Source organism: Sus scrofa, chromosome 18 (assembly GCF_000003025.6).
Source record: "Sus scrofa isolate TJ Tabasco breed Duroc chromosome 18, Sscrofa11.1, whole genome shotgun sequence".
NCBI classification, from domain to species: domain Eukaryota; kingdom Metazoa; phylum Chordata; class Mammalia; order Artiodactyla; family Suidae; genus Sus; species Sus scrofa.
Window position 1 is genome coordinate 18,689,581 of NC_010460.4, and position 22,746 is coordinate 18,712,326.

Genomic DNA, 22,746 nt, shown 5'->3' on the forward strand with positions numbered 1-22,746 from the left:
GGGACTACGCCAGAGCTTACAGTAACCAGAGACACAGGCTTTAGTTTCTAGCCCAAACGAAGAAAGAAGCTAGCTGTCTGAGATTAGGTGACAAATGATTAGGCTGCACCGTGTTTTCAACATTATAAATAATTCTGTGCAAAGCTTCCCTTACAGAGATTCATATGCAAATGTCTAAGTACTTCTAGAAACAGAATATCTTGAGTCAAAGGAATATACACTTAAAACTGTCATAAATGCAATATGGTTATGGAGCCATACTGTTCTCCAAAAATGTATACCCTCAACAATAGTGTATAGAGGGGCTTTTTTTTGGCCATGATGTGCAACACTGTGATGTAGGATATCAGTTCCCAGACCAGGGATTGAACCTGGGCCGCAACAGTGAAAGCACAAAGTCCTAACTATTAGACCACCAGGGAACTCCCTGAAAGTGTCTATTTCTTCATGCCCTCTTCAACCTTTTCAATTCGTGCCAATCTGATGGGTATAAGGTTAATTTTCATTTTCCTGATTTTTACTAGTTCTTTATTGGACCACTTGTATTTTTTCTTTGGGGAACTGCCTGATCACATCCCTTACCCACTTTTCTATCCACTGTGTTGTCTTCTCACAGAGTTATAGTATTTATTTATTTATTTATTTGTTTGTCTTTTTGAGGGCCACGCCCACAGCATATGGAGGTTCCCAGGCTAGGGATCTAATCAGAGCTACAGCTGCCAGCCTAACACCATGGCCACAGCAATGCCAGATCTGAGCCGAGTCTGCAACCTACACCACTGCTCACAGCAACACTGGATCCTTAACTGACTGATCGAGGCCAGGGTTTGAACCCTCAACGTCATGGTTCCTAGTTGGATTTGTTTCAGCTGTGCCATGACGGGAACTCCTAGAAATTATTGATTTATTGTATTTCTTTCTTCCAGCCTGCTACTGTCTTTTAATTTTGTTTATAGTATCTTTTAACAAGTTTTTGTGTAATTGAATCTCTCAATCTTTTAAGGCTCTTTTGTAACAACGAAAAAGTATTCATTTGCTTTATATCTCGTCTACCTCTGCACATTACAAGATTACCATACTTAGTTATTTCTAGTGATTTTATAGTTTTGATTTTTATATTCAGAACATGAATACAATCAGAATGTATTTTTGTGTACTGCATGAGGGTGGGCTCTAATACTTCACCTCAGACAGGCCATTGTCCCTAAACCACTTATGAAAACCATCCCTTCTGCACTGAGCTGAAATGCAATCTTGATTATATACTAAATTGACCTGTTTTAGAGTAAAACTAGGAAAATCCCAATATCCAGGTCTAATCACCTTGGATACAAAATCCACTGCTCTTTAAGAATGCACACAATCAGGAGCTCCCATCATGGTTCAATGGTTAACGAATCCAACTAGGAACCATGAGGCTGCGGGTTCGATCCCTGCCCTTGCTCAGTGGGTTAAGGATCCAGCGTTGCCGTGAGCTATGGTGTAGGTTGCAGACGCAGCTCGGATCCCGCGTTGCTGTGGCTCTGGTGTAGTCCGGTGGCTACAGCTCCGATTGGACCCTTAGCCTGGGAACCTCCACATGCCATGGGAGCTGCCCAAGAAATGGCAAAAAGACAAAAAGACAAAAATAAATAAATAAATAAATAAATAAGGTAGCATAACATTTCCGCTTAACTGATCACTTCTTTCCAAATATAAAGCCCACCATTACCTCTACCAGAGAAGACAGGTCTCCTATTGTACACCAGGAAGCCTGGACAGGAAAGCCAGGGAAGACTGGGCCAGCTGGTTCCCATCCAGGACCAGTAGGCAGACCTTTATACTACTCACACTTTTCTAATTTTACTGAAATGATCAAACTTTCTTTTTTTCCCTTTCTTTTTTTTCTAGGAAGATCTACTATTACCCCTAGTCTGGGAACCTCCATATGCCACGGGAGCTGCCCATAAATTTAAAACCCATAAATTTTTATTTCACTAACAATATTAAGAGTAAACCAGTCTGGAAAGAAATTTGGCTATTATATTAACAGTGTTTACTTCTGGAAAGGAGAATAAGGTAGGTGAGGAGTGAAAATGCGAACAGGACTTTGCTTTTTTTTAGGGCCGCACCCATGGCATATGGAGGTTCCTAGGCCAGGGGTTGAATTAGAGTTACAGCTGCCGGTCTACACTGCAGCCACAGCAACTCAGGATCCAAGTTGGGTCTTTGACCTACACCACAGCTCACGGCAATGCTGGATCCTTAACCCACTGAGCAAGGCCAGGGATCGAACCCATAACCTCATGGATCCTAGTCAGATTCGTTAACCACTGTGCCACAACAGTAACTCCTGAAATACAACACATTTATAGGCTCATATATAACTATAAATGTATAGTTTAACAAATTATCAAAAGTGGAATATTAGCAGCACACTTATGCCCCATTACCTGCCCCTCTTGATCACAACCCCCTCCCTCCTTCACTTCTAGAGGAAACCTATTTCCTGATTTTTATGGCAATCATAAAACCTGGCTTCCTTTAATAGCTTTATTATACCTAAGTAAGTACACATTCCTAAACAACATTGTTTATTTTGGTCTAGTTTTGAAGAGTATTTGTATAGAATGATATATTATGTTTTCTTTCTGGGATCATTCACCATTATGTTTCTGAAATTTATCCGTAATGTTGGGGTTAGAGGTGGTCTGTTCATTCCATTGCCAAATAGTATTTTCTTTGTACGAATATATACCACAAAATTCATCCAGTCCATGTTGTGTGGATGGACATTTGGGTTGTTTAGTGGCTCTTAATGCTGCTATAAGCATTTCTGACCATGTTTTCAGATGCATAGGGGCCCATATTTGTTGGCTATAAAAGTAGAAATGGAATTTCTGAGTCATAATATATGGAAATCTTTATCATTACTAGATAGGGTCAAACTGTTTACAAAATATTTAGCATTAGTATCATGTCTTTTTTCTTTTCTTTTTCAGCAGCCCCCGTGGCATATGGAAGGTCCCGGGTCAAGGATTGAATCTAAGCTACAGCTGCAACCTACAACCACAGCTGCAGCAATGCCAGATCCTTAACCCATTGTGCCAGGCTGGGGAGTGAACTGGCACTTCCACAGAGACAAGCTGGATCATTAACCCATTGTGCCACAGTGGGAACTCCATACAAGTCTTTTTAACTTAGTGATTCCTTTGGGTTTGTAGACTTGTGGTTTCTTTTCTTTTCTTTTCTTTTTTTTTTTTTTTCTTGTCTTTTTTAGGGCCACACCCATGGCATATGGAAGTTCCCAGGCTAGGGGTCAAATCAGAGCTGTAGCCTATGCCAGAGCCACAGCAACACTAGATCTGAACTATGTCTGTGACCTACACCACAGCTCATGGCAATGCCGGATCCTTGACCCACTGAGCAAGGCCAGGGACTGAACCTGCGTCCTCGTGGGTACTAGTCGGGTTTGTTACCTACTGAGCCACAATGGCAACTCCAACATTGTGGTTTCATGCATTTCTCACCTATGAATGAAGCTGAGCACCTTTTCACGTTTATTGGTCAAATGGACTGTTCCTTTGGGGAAGGGCCTGCTCATTCTCCTATTGAGATGTTTTATTGATTTGTACAAATTCATTACATATGTTTGAAATAAGGACATTCATTTTCCACTATATAATTCTATATTATTTGAATTATTTTTTGGCCATGGCCATGCCCATGGCACATGGAAGCTCCTGGACCAGGGACTGAACCTGTGCCACAGCAGCAAACCAAGTCACTACAGAGACAATGATGGATCGTTAACCACAAGAGAACTCCTAATATTATTTGATTTTTAATAAGCATATACTATAAACTCTACAACAAAAAACTGTAAGATCTTAAGCACATTTTACTTTTTTCCTATCTCCATAATCTGTCATCTGAGATGTTACAGAATGTTTTATACACACACACATATATACCATGTTTATATTTATCCTTCTATACATTTAGAAATCTTTTCTTTTTTTTTTTTTTTTTGTCTTTTTGTCTTTTGTTGTTGTTGTTGTTGCTATTTCTTGGGCCGCTCCCGCGGCACATGGAGGTTCCCAGGCTAGGGGTTGAATCGGAGCTGTAGCCACCAGCCTACGCCAGAGCCACAGCAACTCGGGATCCGAGCCGCGTCTGCAACCTACACCACAGCTCACGGCAACGCCAGAAAGTTAACCCACTGAGCAAGGGCAGGGACCGAACCCGCAACCTCATGGTTCCTAGTCGGATTCGTTAACCACTGCGCCACGACGGGAACTCCAGAAATCTTTTCTTAATAAATATATGAGGCTTCACAGTCCATGTACTTAGAGGCCACTTTTCTTTTTTAGGGCCGTACCCTCGGCATATGGAAGTTCCCAGGATAGGGGTCTAATCAGAGCTGTAGCTGCTGGCCTACCCCACAGCTCACAGCAGCACCGAATCCTTAACCCACTGAGCGAGGCCAGGGACTGAATCCCCGTCCTCATGGATACTAGTTGGCTTTGTTACCACTGAGTCACAACAGGAACTCCCAGACCCAATTCTTAAGTTCTACTGGTATCTTTGCACACTATAGCTTCTTGAAGGGTCCAAACTTTCCTCTTTCTTGGACTTTTCATTTTACTGGGAATACCTCTTCAAATAATTTTGCAGAAAGGGTGTGTTCATAAATTTTCAGAGTTCTTGTTTACTTTGACCCCCGTTTAAACATTAGTGAGGGTGAGTTCTGGGTTCAAAATAATTTCCCCTCAGAATACTGAAGACACTTATCTTCTAGCAAACCATGCCGCAGGTGAGAAATCCAACACCAGTCTGACTCTTAGTTCTGAGTCTTTTCTATGTAGCCTGCTTTTCTATCCCTGGACTCATAAGTAATTATGTAATATATAGATAGATGCTTTTTGTTCTTACATTTTTCTAGCTTGTTCCTTGGTGGACCCTTTATACTTGAAAACTCACAGTCTTTCTTCGGCATGGGGAAATATTCTTTACTTTTTCCCTCCCATTTTCATTCCTCATGTAATTCTACTAAGTGGATATTGGATCATTTAGATCTATCCTCAAAGTAGAACTTTCCTCATCTACTTTCTCTTTTGTCCTCTTGTTTTATGGTCTACAAATTTCCTCTATTTTATTTTCCTAAAAATTGGTTTATCATTTAACGTTCCAACTGTATCTTTATTTCAGCCATCAAATTTCAATATGGAACTAATCATTTAATCATTCCTTTTTTCTGCAAGGCACTTGACTTTTTATTCTTCATCTTAACCCAATTCACTCCTGACTCTGAGGAAACCTGCTGTGACCAGAACTTCCTCAACTTTCATTCTGCTTCCTCAGTATCTTTGTTTCCACCGTGGTCAGCTGTTTCATTTATTCATCTTAGTCATCCTCTTTCAAGTCTAGTTTTCCTCAAATGCCTGTTGAGCCTGGATCACTTATTCATACTAATAAATGAAGGACTACACTGATTAGTATTGTTAGCAGATATGGATTTCCTCAACAGTTGTATTACTCTTGTTTCCAAACCTCCAAATAGGAGATCTGTTTGGTTGTAGGTCTCTGCAGGTAAGTGGTACACTGACAGACAGCTTTCTCCTTACAAGGAAAGAAAAAGCAGTTTTGCCAAAATAAGGAAGGCTGCATTTTGATGCAGTATAATCATTTAAAGTACATCAATCCTTGGTGGATCTCACTTTCTTCTCTTGCCTCCATTCCACCCTCCTCATCCAATCTACTGAGGAGTTCCATTACCTAAAGCTCTGTTTTGGCCTACACTTTCTCCACTGCCACTGCCTGCTCAACCCATCCCCCAACAGATCCCCTACTCTGCTTAAAGAGCTTTTCTCAGAGCTTTATCTTGGAACCAATGCCATTCATTGCCAGGGAGGGAGAGAAGGAGTAAGGGAAACAACAGTTTTGAAGATAGTCCCTTAATTAGTTGCCCCAATGTTCCATTTCCCCCAATATGCTCCTTCCTCCTACAGAGTTCCCAAGTCAGAGATCAGATAGAGCTGAGCTTTGGTTGTGACCCAAGTTGCAGCTGTGGCAACGCAGGACCCTCAACTCACTGTGCTGGGTGGGGGATCGAACCTGGGTCCCAGTGCTCCCTAGACACTGCCAATCCTGTTGAGCCACAGTGGGAACTCCAAAACTCCTACACTTACTAATTCTACCTTAGAGTTTCAGAAAAGGGCTTCTAGCGAGTTCCCACTGCTGCTCAGCAGGTTAAGAAACACGCTAGTAGCCATGAGGATGTGGGTTTGATACCTAGCCTTAACCAGTGGATTAAGGATCCAGCATTGCCACAAGCTTCAGTGTAGGTTGCAGGTGTGGCTTGGATCTTGTGTTGCTACAGCTGTGGTGGAGGTTGGCAGCCACAACTCCAATCAGACCGCTAGCTTGGGAAGGTCCTTATGCCACAGATGTGGCCCTAAAAAGGAAAAAAAAAAAAAAGAAAGAAAGAAAAGAAAAGGGGCTCTATTAAGAAACTCTTGGGAGTTCCCTGGTGGCCTCATGGATTAAGGATCCAGTGCTGTCACTGCTCTGGCTTAGGTCACTGAGTGTTGTGGGTTTAATCCCTGGCCCAAGAACTTACACATGCTGTAGGTACTTGCCAAAAAAAGAAATTCTCTGACTTCTAGCATGCAGCAGAAGTACCTATTTGGGGTTGCGTTTTATTCTATTCTGGGTTCTCCATCATTATAATTTCAACTGCTTTCTATTACTCTGAAATTCCTCAAATGTTCTGGTATTAAAACAATAGCAAGAATGACAGCAGCTAACATTAATTCAACACTGACTAAGTGTAAAAACTCCTCTGAGTGCTTTGCACATATTACCTCTCTTGATACAACAATGGTAGGAGGTTGATACTATTATCATCATTCTAATTTTACAGATAAGGAAATTGAAGTGGAAAAAAAAAAAAAAAAGAATAAGAAACTTGCCCAAAGTCACACAGTTGTTAAATGGCAGAGCCTGGATTCAGACATAGAAAATCTGGCTTCAAAGTCTCCCTTTTATGGTTTTTGATACAATTATGATTCATTCTTTTTTGTATGTCTGTTTTGTCATTTTCAATAATATCTGAGAATATAGGCGGGTAAGTGGGTGTAATTGGTCCATCACTGGTCCATCCACACAGTTTTCACACCACACTTTTAATGGGTAGAAATACCTTTTAGAGAAGATGTAGGGTCTAATGAAAGGATCCAGTGAATGAATCTAACAACAGAAAATGAGCTTTATGAAACTGTTTAATTAGAATCAAAAGAGGTAATATGTAGGAGTTCCAAAAGGAGCTTGAAAGGAGGCTTGAAAGTGGCAATTTCAAAAGTATAGATGAGGTTTTTTTTTCTTTTCTTGCACCCCCGCCCCAAGGCATACAGAGTTCCCAAGTCAGAGATCAGATAGAGCTGAGCTTTGGTTGTGACCCAAGTTGCAGCTGTGGCAACGCAGGACCCTCAACTCACTGTGCTGGGTGGGGGATCGAACCTGGGTCCCAGTGCTCCCAAGACACTGCCAAGCCTGTTGAGCCACAGTGGGAACTCCAAAACTCCAACTGGTTTTTGTTTTTTGTTGTTGTTGTTGTTGTTGTTTTAATCTAAGGAAATACTAAACAGCATTTTCATATTCTAACAGCAGCTCGTTAGTTTACTGTCACCACCACCAGAGAGAAGTTGAGAATGTACTAACGTTTTAGTCCCATCCTATTCCCTGACAGTGGCCTTACAAATAATTCAATTCAAATACATATGACAGACCTACTACATGCACTGTGCTACAAACTGGAGATAAAGAAATGAAAGGTACTGTTCCACTGTCCCTGCCCTTACAGAGCTTACAGTCTACGGCAGGCAGGCAGGCAGGCACAAACAAGTAAACAAAAGATTATAATTCAGTGCGATAGGTGCTACGATACAGGCAGGTACACAGAGGGTGCCATCAGAACAAAAAGGCAGGCTTTCCAAGGAGATGTCCCTGGAAATAGCTCTTAGACAGAATGTTCAAGGCTATGCTCTATTGGTCATCTTCATCATCTTTTCCCTGCGTCTCCCCTTCCGTCCATCTATATAACACCTGGAAAAGAGAAAATGGTCCACACAGAAAGCTGGATGCTTTCTTGACTCTTCCCTCCTCCTCTTCAACTGGTCATCAAGTCTCACCTAATTCCACTTTCTTATATTTTAAATCAAGTCCCTACTCTCTATTCCTACTGTAACTACCTTACTTGCAGCTTCCATGATTTCTCACCTTGATAACTGTAATAACCTCGTAACTGGTCTTTCGATTAAATGGTCTTCACTAATTAAATAAACAGATCCCGAAAACTCCCCTTAGGTGGTGTTCCACTTGGTCTGGGCCTTCTCCAGCTGCTGCTTTCCGCATTCTTTCCCACTCAGCCAAACTTCCTACAGTTTTCTGCAAGACCATGCTCTGTTTTGTCTAATTGCCTTTACTCAAGCTACTTGGTCCCTGTGGTTTGAGATGTTCCAACCCTCCCCTGCTAACTCCTACTCGGACTTAAAGTACATCTCTTCTGAAAAGTCACCCTGACGGCTCCTGCTCTTCCTCTGTCTTCCCCACAAGCAGAGTCAGGTACCTCTTCTGAACGCTCCTCATCAGGACACTTATCACAAAGAATTACACTCAAATTACTCTATAATTGTTTCCGAACCTCTATTATCTAGATCACTGAGTTAGCACAAAGCCTGTTACACAGGAGGCAATCAAGAAATACTGAAAGAATGAACGAACGAACGAGGTTAGTTAAGTCTGAAATCTGATGAGATAACCAAAGGAGATAATGGAGAGGACAGAACATTGGAGCAATATCCATCTTTGTGAGTAGGAAGAAAGAAGCTTGTGAAGGCAACAGAATGAACAATCAAAGAGGCAGGAAGAAAACATCTCAGATTGTACAGCAAAGTAACCCAAAAGAAGAGAAATTTAAGAAGGTGCAGGTGGTCAACAGATCAAACACTACAAACAGGTCAAAGAAGATGAGAACTAAGAGAAGGCAGTTGATTTAGAAACGGTCCATGGGGATCTCGATGTTGCCAGTGCTGAGGTTATTCCCATCGCCCTCTTCTCAGCACTGCCAGAGACCGTCTTCCTCCGCCACAGTTTGTGGCAATAGAGGGCTTACAAAAACAACCAGAGGTATGAAACTTACCTGTGCTAGTCTCTTTTTTCCATGCTTAAAATATTGAAAAACAGAGAACACACAAAATAAAATAAAATCCCACCGCCCAGATATAAAATTATTTCACTATTTCCTTTGTTTTTTATGTTTATATTTATACTAAATTGATATTATATTGAATTCTATCCTAATTAAACAATTTCTTAATTATACTTAAATTTAGTCAAAGTTAGCTTTCTCACTGTAAATCAATAAATTAGCTTTTTAATTTTTAAATAGAAAAAAATGTTATAGAAAAATGTTATAGAATTAGACCACTTCTTGGCCACACATGCAGATTTTTTTTTTTTTTTTTTTTTGGTCACATAGCACTAAAATTATCTCAGTTTCTATCAACAAAACTATTTATGCTAAAAGGGAGGAGAGCACCCTAAGTATTTTATTTTGACCCATTTAGGCTAGATTTTATTTTTGTCACGCTATGGAACTCAGCTGCTAAAAATAGGTTAGGCACTAGGTATAGAAACATTTCTAGCTACTGCAGTATATTTTTTTCCTAGTCTCTCTCTCTTTTTTTTTTTTTTGGTAAATAATTTCTTCAGTCAAAATTAGATATACAGGCTTATAAATAATAAGGTCTAAATTAAGTGTACTTATCTATTTGTTCTATCTAGAAAAATAGTGTGAACCAGAGTTTTCATCCCTCTTCTGAGATTTTTTTTCAGTAAGGAGTATTTTTACTAGAAAAAAAATTAAAAATAGAAAGAATGCAACATTTCTAAAAGTAAGAATTACTAGGTCAAAGGATGTAAACATTTTTAAAGCTTCTGATACATACTGCCAAGTTAAATCCAGAAAGGCTGTGTTAAATCTACACTTCCTTCAATATATGAGCAACACTTTACAATACCCTTTCCAGCACTGAGTATTCTTATTTTAGTCTTTGCCAACATAATAGGAAATATGATATATTATTTTAATTTGTTTATGACAATAGTGGAAACAAATATTTTTTCATATTTACTGAACTTTCTTTTTACAAATTGATTATTCACGTTCTTTTACCTATTTGTCTAGTGGATATTTGCTTTTAAACTACTGATTTATAAGAGCTCTTTATATATTTGTGAAATTAACCATATGTTATACGTGTTTTTTTGTTTGTTTGTTTTGTCTTTTGTCATTTTAGGGCCACACCTGTGGCATATGGAGGTTCCCAGGCTAGAAGTCAAGTAGGAGCTGTAGCCGCCAGCATACAGCACAGCCACAGCAATGCAGGATCCAAGGCGAGGCTGTGACCTACACCACAGCTCACGGCAACACCTGATCCTTAACCCATTGAGCAAGGCCAAGGATTGAACCCTCGTCCTCATGGATACTAGTCAGGTTCATTAACCACTGAGCCACAATGGGAACTCCCTCTTTATCTTTTCATTTATGGTTTTTGTCATAAGAGGTTTTTAATTTTATTGCCACATAAATTGATTTTTATCTCTTCCTTAAAATTATATTTAGAAAATTCTTTCCCATACCCATGTTTTATAAATTATTCAAAGTTCTTTTTAATATGGTTACAGTAGAATAAATCTGATATCTGTGAGATGATTTATTTCTACCATCTAATACACATTAAGTGATTCTGACTCCCTAAAATGTATCATTACAATTCCAACAGTGGTCAATATAAAACGTAGGTTTAAAATTAGGTCCTAGACTTTCCTTGATCCAACTTTAGCTGATTAAGACAATTTTTAAAAACCAGAGTTTTGAGTTTAGAAAATTCATTCAAAGTTCCCTTTAACCCATTTTAAGCACAGATCTCTTGCTAGTTATCACCCACCTCTCAAAAACCTGTTAGGGATCCTTATGATGGGACAGGACTGAATGAAGCGCCTCCTAACTGGGTCCCATCGTATTTTCTTCTTACCTGTTACCACAATTATCAGCAATAAGTCAGACACATACAACACATGGCAAATAATACATAGTTACTGTAGTTATAAAGACAGAAAAACAGGAAACAAAACAATACTTGAATACAGAAAGAAGTGATGTAAAGTATATTTAACCCTGTTTTGTAAGTCAAAACAAAATTAAATTAATATATAAACAGTGATGAAGGTTTTCAACTCATCCTCAAAGGAATACAAATAATTATGTGCACCAGTTTTTGGAATTCTGGTTCAAAAGAATATGCATTCAGTAATCACCAATGCCATCTTGTGGCAAAAATTCACCAGGAGCTTTATAAACAGATTAGAAACTATGACATTTTTAAAAGTCAGTGAATGTTAAAAAAGGGAGCTCTGACTAAAACTAATTTCGCATAACATAGGCTCCTGTTCTCTTCCAGGTTTGGCATTCTTTTTATCAGTTATACAGTTAAGAGGATAAAGCAATGGGTACCATTCTTTAAATATGAAATATGCTGATCTTTCTATAATTAAAATTTTATGTTAGCAACCAAAAAAAAAACATTTAATACCTTGACACTTCCACTGGGGTTGGAAAAAAAAGAAATTCTTCTGCCTCCCCAGGAAGTAAATTAACTGCATATTAACCCCAATTAAAACTCATTTCCTTATACAATAGAAGAAAAATGTGAAGCATAATAGAACTGTTAAATGGGATAATTTTCTTTCTTCCCAAAGTTTTGATAGCTCCCAAAGACAGTTCATACAGGCAATTAAAACAATTACTATTGGTATAGAATTTAAAGTTTACAAAGAGCTTCTATACATATTACCTCATTTGATCCTCCAATAACCCTCTATGGATTCAACAGTCATTTCATCAAGCACCTGCTATGCCCTGAGCCCAAGGGCTAGGCTTCAGTAGCCAAAGAAGGATAGGACTCCATCCTAAAACTCATGGTCTTGTAAGGAAGGCAGATGCTTAAACAAATAATTACATTCCAGTGAAGCAATTGCTCTAACAGGGGCTATAAAAACACTTTGATGAAGGTATTATCACCTTAGTTTTACAAATAAGGAAGCTAAAGGAAAGTTAAAGTGACTTAATGCCAGAACCAGGAGTCAAGCCTGGGCTGTCTGATTCTAACACCTGCCTTCTTTGTACTACACCACACTTAACCTGTGTCAAATTCCTTAGAAAGCGTATGTTTTGGCAACTGGAAATACACTTACATGTTCAACAAGATCTGGTTTGTTTACTGTAGTATTTGTACAAAGAAATACACAAATTGTGTGTAGTGAAATGGCATTGCCTGCACATGTATACTTAATAACATGGAAAAGACAAACTGTGGGCAACAGGAAGAATTATTTACTTTGCAAAAGGGTTTATCTGTTAATCCTTTAAGTCTTTTAAAATCAGTAGCTCCCAAATGTTGGTCTACAGATCACTGTAAGACTAAGGTGAAGACTTACCAGTCCAACACAAAATAAGGAAAACATGGACAAGGCAGTGAGTTTTTTAAAAAGCTAAAATGTTCCGTTTAAAAGTCTGTCCTTGGAGTTCCCATCATGGCTCAGCGGTAATGAACCCAACTAGTATCCATAAGGACATGGGCTTAATCCCTGGCCTCGGTCAGCAGGTTAAAGACCCGGCATTGCCATGAGCTGTGGTGTAGGGTGGAGATGTGGCTTGGATCTGGCATTGCTGTGCTCTGGTATAGGCCAGCAGCTACAGCTCCAATCCAACCCCTAGCCTGGGAACCTCCATATGCCATGGGTGCGGCCCTAAAAAATTATAGAAACAAACAAACAAATAAATAAATAAATAACAAAATTAAAAGCCTGTCCTTGGATGGAGTACCTGCTGTGGCACAGTGGGTTAAGGATATGACTGTGGCATCTCAGGTCACTGCAGAGGCATGGGTACCAGCCCCAGCCTGGTGCAGTGGTTTAAAAGATCCAGCATTGCTGTAGCTGCAGTACATATCACAGCTGTGATCTGGGCTCAGGAACTCCCATATACTGCAGGTATGGGCATTAAAAAAAAGTCTGTCCTTAGAAGTTCCTTTGTGGCACAGCAGGTTAAAGATCTGCTGTTGTGGTACAGGTCACAATTGCAGTGCAGGTTCAATCCCTGGCCCAGGAACTTCCACATGCTGTGGGTGGGCCCAAAATTTAAACAAAAATTTAATTTTAAATAAATAAAAGCCTGTCCTTTTTTCGGAAATTAGAAACTTCTGTTATCAAATATTCTTTTATTTTATAAGACGAAGGTAACAGGAAATGGTAGTTGATTTTATTTTTTAATATTCTTCCTTGGAAAAATAGAAAATTTGCAAGCATAGTATAGTCTCAAAAATTTATATATACATATATATATATATTTGTTGTTTTTGTTTATAGATTTATGACATCCAAAAACTGGAGAGCCACAGTATTAAATCATTATAGTATTTGTCAATGACTCGTAAGTCCAACATTGTAAACCACATTATCAAAGGATACATAAGATGTATAAGAAACTTCCCTTGCCCTCAAGAAGCTTATATTCTAATTAGGGAGACAAGACAGACACATAAAACAATCATATAGCAATACAAGACAGAATATAACAAGGGATTAGCTTAAAATTTGACATTTTTATGTATCAAAAAAGCATTAAAATGTACATACCCTTTGACCCAGCTATTCCACTTCTAGGAATTTATTCCTAAAGAAACAATCATAGATGCATGGAAAGATGTATGGACAAAGATACTCACTATGATATTATTTATAATGGTAAAGAATCAGAAACACTTTCGATGGCCAATGATAGGGAGATGGTTAAGTATGCTAAATAAACATACTTAAATATATTCATATTCTACACACCAATAAAAGTACATATAAGGATATTTACTAACATAAGAAAACATTCACAATACATTGCAAATGAAAGGTGCAAGGTACAAAACAGTAGTAGAGTATGATATCATATTAACAAAGAAAAAAGTATTTGTATATATCCATGAAAAATACAGGAAGGATATACATCAAATTTTAATAGTGGTTATCTCTGGGCAGTTATTATGAGTGATTTTGTTTTTTTCTCCTTAGTGCTGGTCTTTATTTTCCAAGCATTCCAAACTTTGAGTTAGGCATTACTTTTGGACTGGAAGAAAAACAATACCATATTATATATATTTTTGAAGCTATAATAAGAAAATACTGTAAAGAAACATACCAAAGTGTTAACAGTGGTTATGATTTGGGTTGAGGATTACCACCCCTTTTATAAAATGCCAAAATTCTAAGACGTATTTTAAAATGTAAAAATATAAAACAAATTTAGAATAACAGTGAGAGAGTAATATTGAAATTACTGAACCAAAGCTATAATCAAAAATCCTTTTTGATGTTTTCTCAGAGCACTGTCAAACATCTTTGGCCTGTTTCTCTCTCAGTAACAACATAAGTCTGTCACAGGCATAAGCTAATGTTGACTCTATGGAGATTATTCACGCAAAGTAGGCACTAACTTCAGAACCCATGTTTTCTTCCTTCAGTCAAAGAGCAGAAAAAAAGAGAAACCAGCAATACTGCAAATATATGCATTTCCAATTTCATGTAAAAATATTCCTGAAGTCTTATTCATTGAAGCTTTAATTTTTATATATTTGAATGCCAATCTTCATTTGTAATCACTTCTACTCCTCAAAACAAAACCAAAAAACAATTTCTTCAATCACTTCATTGATATTTTTTGCTAGCTTAAATTTTTTTCTTCTTTTATTTCACTATACATATGACATAGTCATAGACAATCAAGACGGTAGGCTGAGAGCTCTGTAAGCAAGCTCCTCTCCCCTCAAAGCCTCAAAAATAATAATTAAAAAAAAATTAAAGAAAATCTGTAACCAAAAGAAAGCCAGAAATGTTCTTAGTAAATCACTGAAAGACGAAAAGCTGATTGAATCAGCTTAAAGGAGGAAATCACAGAGTAAACCTAGAGTAAAGGGTTACTGCAAGTGGTCTGAACAGCCCTCACAGTAAACTAAGCCCAGAGGTAGAAGACAGCAGAAAGAAGTAAAATAATTTATAGAATTTACAGCATGACTTGTTAGGGGAGAGCACAGAAATTTCAAGACGGGTCAACCTCTCTCACCATTTACCATTTTGGTTCAAGCATTATAGAACTGAGGTATGGATCAAACAAGAAAAGTGTCATTCCCCAGGTAGAAACAATAGGTATAAATACTTGGATCAGAAAGACAGGACAGAGCCCTCAGTAGATATTAAACCTGAGGCAAAAGAGGAGACAGACAGTAAAGAAAACTGGCATTTAATATACCCTTATCTTAGCACATTTCACCTCTATGCACAATCAGTGGATACCAGTTACAATAAACAGATGTAACATTCATAGGAAAGCTAACAAGGACTCTCAAATAAAGATGAATGAGCACAAAACCAAAATTCAAAACAAGAAAAAGAAGTATTAATGTGACAAACAGAACTCCCAAACAAAGGGAGTTAACAAATTAAAGAGAGTAAGACCTTAGATTAAGTACAATTAATAATCTGAGATATGCAAGATGATAATACATTTATTAAAAAAGAAATAAACTGGGATTCTTAGAAATTAAATTTTCATCACTGAACTACAAACCTAATTAAGGACTGAAAAAATATAAAAACAAATTAAATTAACAATCTAAAAGATGGAGGCAAGAAATTCACAAGAATAAAGTATAGAAGGAAAAAGAGGTGGGATGCATTTTCAAAAGTTCAGATAGAAAAGAGAATTGAGGAACCACTATCAAAACTCCATCTGCCATTTTTGCAAGCTAATCTGAAACTTCATAAACACAAGGAACTCAGAAAACCAAAATAACCCAAATTTTAGCACTAAGAGATAAATAAATGGTAAATGAATGAAAATTGCTGGTTCTTGCCGTTCTGTTGCTTGTCACTTCTGTTGGTCATTAAAGCATGTTTATTTCCCCTGCCCTGCTTCATTTTTTTCTGTTTTCCTTCACTTGACTCTTGTCTCTTCTGACATTCCTCCTCTAACATTTGTAGCAAAAGGTAGGCCTAACATAGACTTCTTTCTTTCTATAAAAATGAAGTGATCACAGCACATTAAAAGACATCTCCAAATCTTAAGCTTCTCTTTGTTGTTCTGGTTTATATCACTAGTTATTCAAATGCTACTTTGCTGAAAAAACAGCCTTGCTAGGTGAAGAGTGCCATCTTTGGGGGAGGAAAGGAGCACAGGAGGAGCTATATCAGGCTCAAACTGTTCCAAAAGGTAGATGTGATATTGAAACCAGTGTCTATAAATGACGGAATTCTAAACTATACTATCCTTCTTTAGAGAGAATAAAAACAGGAGTTCCTGCCATGGTGTAGAGGGTTAAGAATCTGATTGCAGTGGCTAACGCCACAGCAGAGGTGCAATTCCCAGCCCTGTGAAGTAAAAGGATCCGGCATTGCAGCAGCAGCTGCTGTGTAGATGGCAGCTGTGGCTCAGATTCAGTCCCTGGTCCAGGAACCTCCATATGCTGCAGGTGCAGCCATAAAGTTAACAAAAACAGGAATTCCCATTGTGGCTCAACAGTAATGAACCGGACTAGCATCTACGAGGACTCAGGTTAGATCTCTGGCCTCGCTCAGTGGATTAAGGATCCACTATTGCTGTAAGCTGCAGTGTAGGTTGCAGACATGGCTCAGATCTGGTATTGCTGTGGCCTAGGCTGGCAGCTGCAGATCCAATTCAATCCCTAGCCTGGGAACTTCCATATGCCATGGGTACAGCCCTAAAAAGGCCAAAAAAATAATAATAATAAAAACGAAAACAAAAAAGCAAAGAATAAAAAAAATAGGCTAAAATTTTTACAGAGTAAAAAGTAATGAAAAAGTACTGTAATTGGGAGTTCCCTTCATGGCTCAGCAGTTAAGTAATCTGACTAGGATCCATGAGGATTCAGGTTTGATCCTTGGCCTCGCCCAGTGGGTTAAGGTTACGACATTGCCGTGAGCTGTGGTGTAGGTCGCTGACACGGTCTGGGCTCAGATCCTGTGTTGCTGTGGCTGTGGTGTATGCCGGCAGCTGTAGCTCTGATTCGACCCCTAGCCTGGGAACTTCCATATGCCATAGGTGAGGCCCTAAAACGCAAAAAAAAAAAAAAAAAGTACTGTAATTCATAAACCTGTGTTGGATTAATATATTAACTCTGGATCTAACAAACAAAAATCCTAGGAATATTCCTGATTTAAAACAGCATCATCACATTCCTAAGGTTTATGAATGGCTGCTAAGAGCTTGAAATAAAGTTTTTAATAAAAAAACCCCACCCTTTTGGACCAGCTTAATCTTTTGATGGGAAAAATTAACTATAAATATGCTACGAACTATATGTATACTAGATGGTCTCTAGAGCTCTAAAAATTCTACAATTTTCAATGGTATCAAATGCTCTAAGAATCTTAGAACTTACCTAGTGCAATGGTTCCTGAGATGCTGGACTAGCTGGCTCATTTGCAAGCTTATTAAAAATAATAAAAATGAAAACAAAAAGCAGATTACCAGGTCCATCCCAGTAGGTCTATCATATTAATTTTGGTAGAGAATCAGGTTCTATTGAAACTAATAAAACTTATTGCTCTCAGTCCAGAAAAACACATATATAGGCTAATTTTAAATATTATTATATAATCCTTCTGGATCATCCACAGACTCATGAAGTTATGGACCCCAAGTTAAAAAATTAAAAGAATTTAGACCTAGAATGTTATAATTGTTTTCAAAGGGTATTTAAATGGAGGAAGGAATAGATTTATTCCATATTCTATCAGAAGACACAACTAGGAGAAACCCATAAAGTTGCAGCTGAATTTAAGGCAACTCTTTGAAACACTTAGAGCCAACAAATAATCTGACAGCTCTCTCCACAAATAAGCAGCCCATCAACTTAGATTAAAATAAGTAGACCGGAGTTCCCGTCGTGGCCCAGTGGTTAACGAATCCGACTAGGAACCATGAGGTTGCGGGTTCGATCCCTGCCCTTGCTCAGTGGGTTAACGATCCGGCGTTGCCGTGAGCTGTGGTGTAGGTTGCAGACACGGCTCGGATCCTGCGGATCCTGCGTTGCTGTGGCTCTGGCGTAGGCTGGCAGCTACAGCTCCGATTGGACCCCTAGCCTGGGAACCTGCATATGCCGTGGGAGCAGCCAAAGAAATGGTAAAAAGACAAAAAAAAAAAAAAAAAAAAAAGACCACTTTAAAAGAGGTTAAAAAAAAAAGATTTACTGTAGCACTATGGAAAAGATTCCCACATTCAGCAGAAGATAAAGCAAGATGATTTCCAAGGTCTTTTTCAACTTTAATATTTTGTGATACCAAAGAGTTTTAGAAGAAGGGGGGGAAGGAAAAGATAAAAAGTCAATTTCAAAAGATAACAAGTCAATTTCAAAACTTTTTTTTACTCCTTATAGGTTGTTTTCCATGTTTAAGATTTTTAAAATACCCCAAACTGTCTGCATTTGTGCTCTATGTTAGCTGTGTCAATGTGCCTTCTTGAAATGTAAACTCTAGCCAAAGGATCTATTTTTCTTAATATCATCTCCTTCCTTTTTATCTCAAGCAAAATCTCATTAACAAGCAAATAAAAAACAAGTATAGAATATATTCTACAACTCTAGAAAATATCCCAATCAATTTCTTCGCTAATAGGTACCTGAATCCTAATTATACTGAAATAAAAGCGTATAGTAATAACCCACGCAAAAGCGAGACTATATTCATTATTTGGTCTTTTCTTACTCCTAGATTTCTTGTCCTCTATAACTTGAGTTTCCAGAGAATAACCTCTCTCCCCTAAAATAGCCCTGAGATAAAGGGGGCGGGGGGGAGGGCATGTGGAAAAAAGACTTATGTACTGGGAGAGTGTATATGTAGGAGACTAAGTATGAAAAACAAAACAAAATCAAAATACATTTTTGACAAAGCTTGCTGAACTGCAATTCTAAAAGCTCCCTTTAAGGAGCATCAAAAATGGGTAGCTCTTTAGAGACAAGAGTCCTCACTATTTCTGCAAGTGAAACTGAGGAACTAAGGAGAAGGAAACTACAAATTCTGTTTGGAAATTACAAATACAGTTAAATGATTGTATCCAAAAACATCATTTATTACTTTTGCTACCCATTCTGTTCCTTAATTAAAACTAGAAAAGTGTTAGTTTTCAAAGAGAAGACACAACTCTTCTCTATGAACTTCACTTTCCTTTCTCTCAGGTTACCATTTTCTGTTGGCAAATGCAATGTCATCACAGAAAATATTTAGACTTGACCAAAAGCAATCAGAGCTTGTGTTGGGCTAAATCTGGCAAAAAGCTACAAAATCTTCCCTAGATAACAAATTTGTAATGTCTGGTTTTTTGGATTTTTTTTTTTTTTTTTTTTTTTTTTTTTGCTTTTTACGGCCATCCCGCAGCATATGGAGGTTTCCAGGCTAGGCGTCAAATCGGAGCTACAGCTGCTGGTCTATACCACAGCCACAGCAACGTCAGATCTGAGCCTCATCTGCAACCTATACCACAGCTCACAACAAAGCCAGATCCTTAACCCACTGAGCGAGGCAAGGGATCGAAACTGCGTCCTCAAGGATCCTGGTCGGATTACCGCTGAGCCACGGTGGGAACTCCCCGTCTGGTACTCTTAAAAAACATTTTAAAAAGCCAAATATTTAGAAACAAGCTATTGTGAAAAACTGATAATCGTCCTATTATGTAACAAGCAGAAAGCCAATTAATAATTCAAATGCAAAACTAAGAAATGTCAGATATGAATATAGCCAAAGTAGACATGATTTCTAGTAAGACATTTGCATGAAACATTATTCTCAGAAATACCAGCTATTCTTTACTCAGAAACAAAAATTTCAAAAGATAATGTTTCACAAGAACGTCTGCACTGAAGTATTTTTTCTATAAATGAATAGTTTTGAACTTAATAACTGAATAGAAAAAAATTTGATGTAGCTTTAGAAGTTATTTCTCTCCCTGAATGGTGTGCTCAATGTTTTCTTTTGTATATGCACGTGTATTTAAAATTAAATACATCACCTCTTTCTAAGGTACCTAGTTTGGAGTTCACATTAAAAATTTCGCATTCCTGGATCAAGTTTATCTGTTTTTGTGTGTTTTAAGGAATTTGTTTTATGTGACACCAAGATGTTTGTGGTTAGATTTGTCACATCTGATTCAAATTAACTGCGTTAACAGTTTCTTGATGAAACCATATGGCAAGAGCTACTATGGGTAAAAAGGGAAACAACATTTTAAAAAGCACCACTCAACTCCATTCAATGATTACCTACCCTTTTTTTTTTTTTTTTGCCTAATTACTTCCATTTCTCTATCTAGTCTTTTTTTTAAATTGAGAATTAATTATTTTAATATATCATTGTATTCCATATTTCTCTATCTAGTCTTATAGACAACTCAATGGTAACACCTTAGATAAAGCTTGGAGTAAATTCACTGACAGTATAGTATATAAAAGAGGGAAGAGCATGAGAAGATCAAGCTGAATTCTAAATACAATAGAAAGCCTCTGAAGGATTGTGATCTGGGAAGTAATAATCATAGTTGTGCTTTGAGAAAATTCATCTTGTGTCAGTATACAGAAGGACATAGGAAAGGAAGGCTGAGAAAGACAAAAACATTACAGGTTTCCCTTGCTATCCTAAAGTAGACTGTTCCTAATGAAACCTTTCTTAAGCCAAAATGGTGTAATGCGAAGAAGCAATTACCTTAATTACCTTTGTGCTAACTGATGCACAAAATAAATCCCGATAAAGCACAGATGCTCACACAAATAGTGCAAAGCTATGGTGGCTTGAAGTTGACATGCTGAGTGTAGTTCCTAAGGAAGGTGCTTGGCAATGCCACTCTTGCTGCCCAGGGTATGCACTGCCTCTATAACAGCTCACTGCAAAACAAATGCTGAACCCTATTTTTGTGTTTCAACTTTTTTCATAAAAGTAAAACTCCTGGAGTTCCCGTTGTGGTGAGGCAGAAATGAATCTTACTAGGAACCATGAGGTTGCAGGTTTGATCCCTGGCCTTGCTCAGTGGGTTAAGGATCCGGTGTTGCTGTGAGCTGTGGTGTAGGTTTCAGATGTGGCTCGGATCCTGTGTTGCTGTGGCTGTAGCGCGGGCCAGCAGCTGTAGTTCCAATTAGACTCCTAGTCTAGGAACCTCCATATGCCGAGAGTGCGGCCCTAAAAAAAAGAAAAGTAAAAATCCTCTTCAGATTTCTTCCAGTTAGTGAAAACAGGCACTAATGTAGGTCTTTCTTAAAAGTAAAGTTAAGCACAAGGCAAAACTTAGAAAGCTGGGGCTATCTGTATTAATACAGTCCAATTTGAGGTGTAAAGGCCTGAATTACAGCAGAATTGAGACGGTCAGGCAACAAAGAGCACAGCGCAGTGGTTAAAAGCGTGGACTTTGGAGCCACATGGCTGTATCCAAATCCTGACTCTGTCCCTTGCTAGTTATATGGCCTTGGAGAAGGTCTTATCCTCTGGACCTCACCTTCTTTCGATGAAAAGACATTGAAAGTACCCACACCTCACTGAAGTATGAGCAAATGTCTATAAAGTGCTAAGTTAATGATATTATATGGGGAAAAAATATAAGGACTTAAAAGACTAGCTGGATGGAAAAGCTGAATAAAAGAAAGATACATTATTATGAGTTTTTAAATTCGATAACTTAAAAAAAAGCTTTAAAAATACAGATACTATAGAGCAAGTTGGCAATATTTATCACTATGCATAGCACAATGTTTCTGAAGAAACAATCTAAATATCTATCGTGTGGCTGATAAATATCTGCACATCCATACAATGCAATACTTTCAGCCATGAAGAAGAATCAGATCAGTCTAAACGTGCTTATATAGAACAATCCCCCAAATATATTGTTAGAAGGAAAGAAGAAAGAAAGAAAAGGACAGGTGCAGAATATTTTATGTTATACTCGAATCTGTCCAAAAATAAAGATAACGTATACCTATATATGCAAATTCTAATTCTGAAAAGGTACACCAGAAACTCTAACAGATGATACCTCTAGGGAGAGACTAGAGAACTAAAGAAGTTCCGTATCTTGGCTATTGTAAATAGTGCTGCTATGGAAGCTTGTATTTTTTTCTTTAACCATCTGTACCTGTGGCATATGGGAGTTCCCAGGCTAGAGTTGAATCACAGCTGCAGCTGCTGGCCAATGCCACTGCCACAGCACCACCAGATCTGAGCCACATCTGTGACCTATGCTGCAGCTTGTAGCAACACCAGATCTTTAATCCACTGAGTGAGGCCAGGGATTGAACCCACATCCTCAAAGACACTATGTTGGGTTTCAACTCACTAAGCTGCAATGGGAACTCCTGTATTCCTTTTAGAAGTGGTGATGGTAAAAGGTGGATGACAATAAGCTTTACCAAAATTAATGATGCTTCAAGGACAGAAAAGATTTAGGTGATTCTAACTTTAAACAGATAAATAACAGAAAGAGATGAAGTATTAGCAGGCAGAATGGAAAGGAAAACTAAAAGTACAGAAATGAAATCTTCATTGGAGGTAGCACAAAGCAGATTAAACATTGCTGAAAACATATTTAAGGACCTGAAC

General features: G+C 38.1%; 1 protein-coding gene across 3 annotated transcripts in view; it reads right to left on the reverse strand.

Moving 5' to 3' along the window:
* The window catches only part of KLHDC10 (kelch domain containing 10), a 55,714-nt gene that overhangs the window by 22,204 nt on the left and 10,764 nt on the right, over positions 1–22,746 (reverse strand). For 2 of the 3 annotated variants that reach the window (XM_021079115.1, XM_021079113.1), the window contains exon 2: positions 10,992–11,078. The exons of the other annotated variant lie outside the window; for it this stretch is intronic. In XM_021079115.1, coding sequence (XP_020934774.1) covers positions 10,992–11,078 — 87 coding nt within the window. The remainder of the gene's footprint in view (positions 1–10,991; positions 11,079–22,746) is intronic. 3 annotated transcript variants of the gene reach the window in all.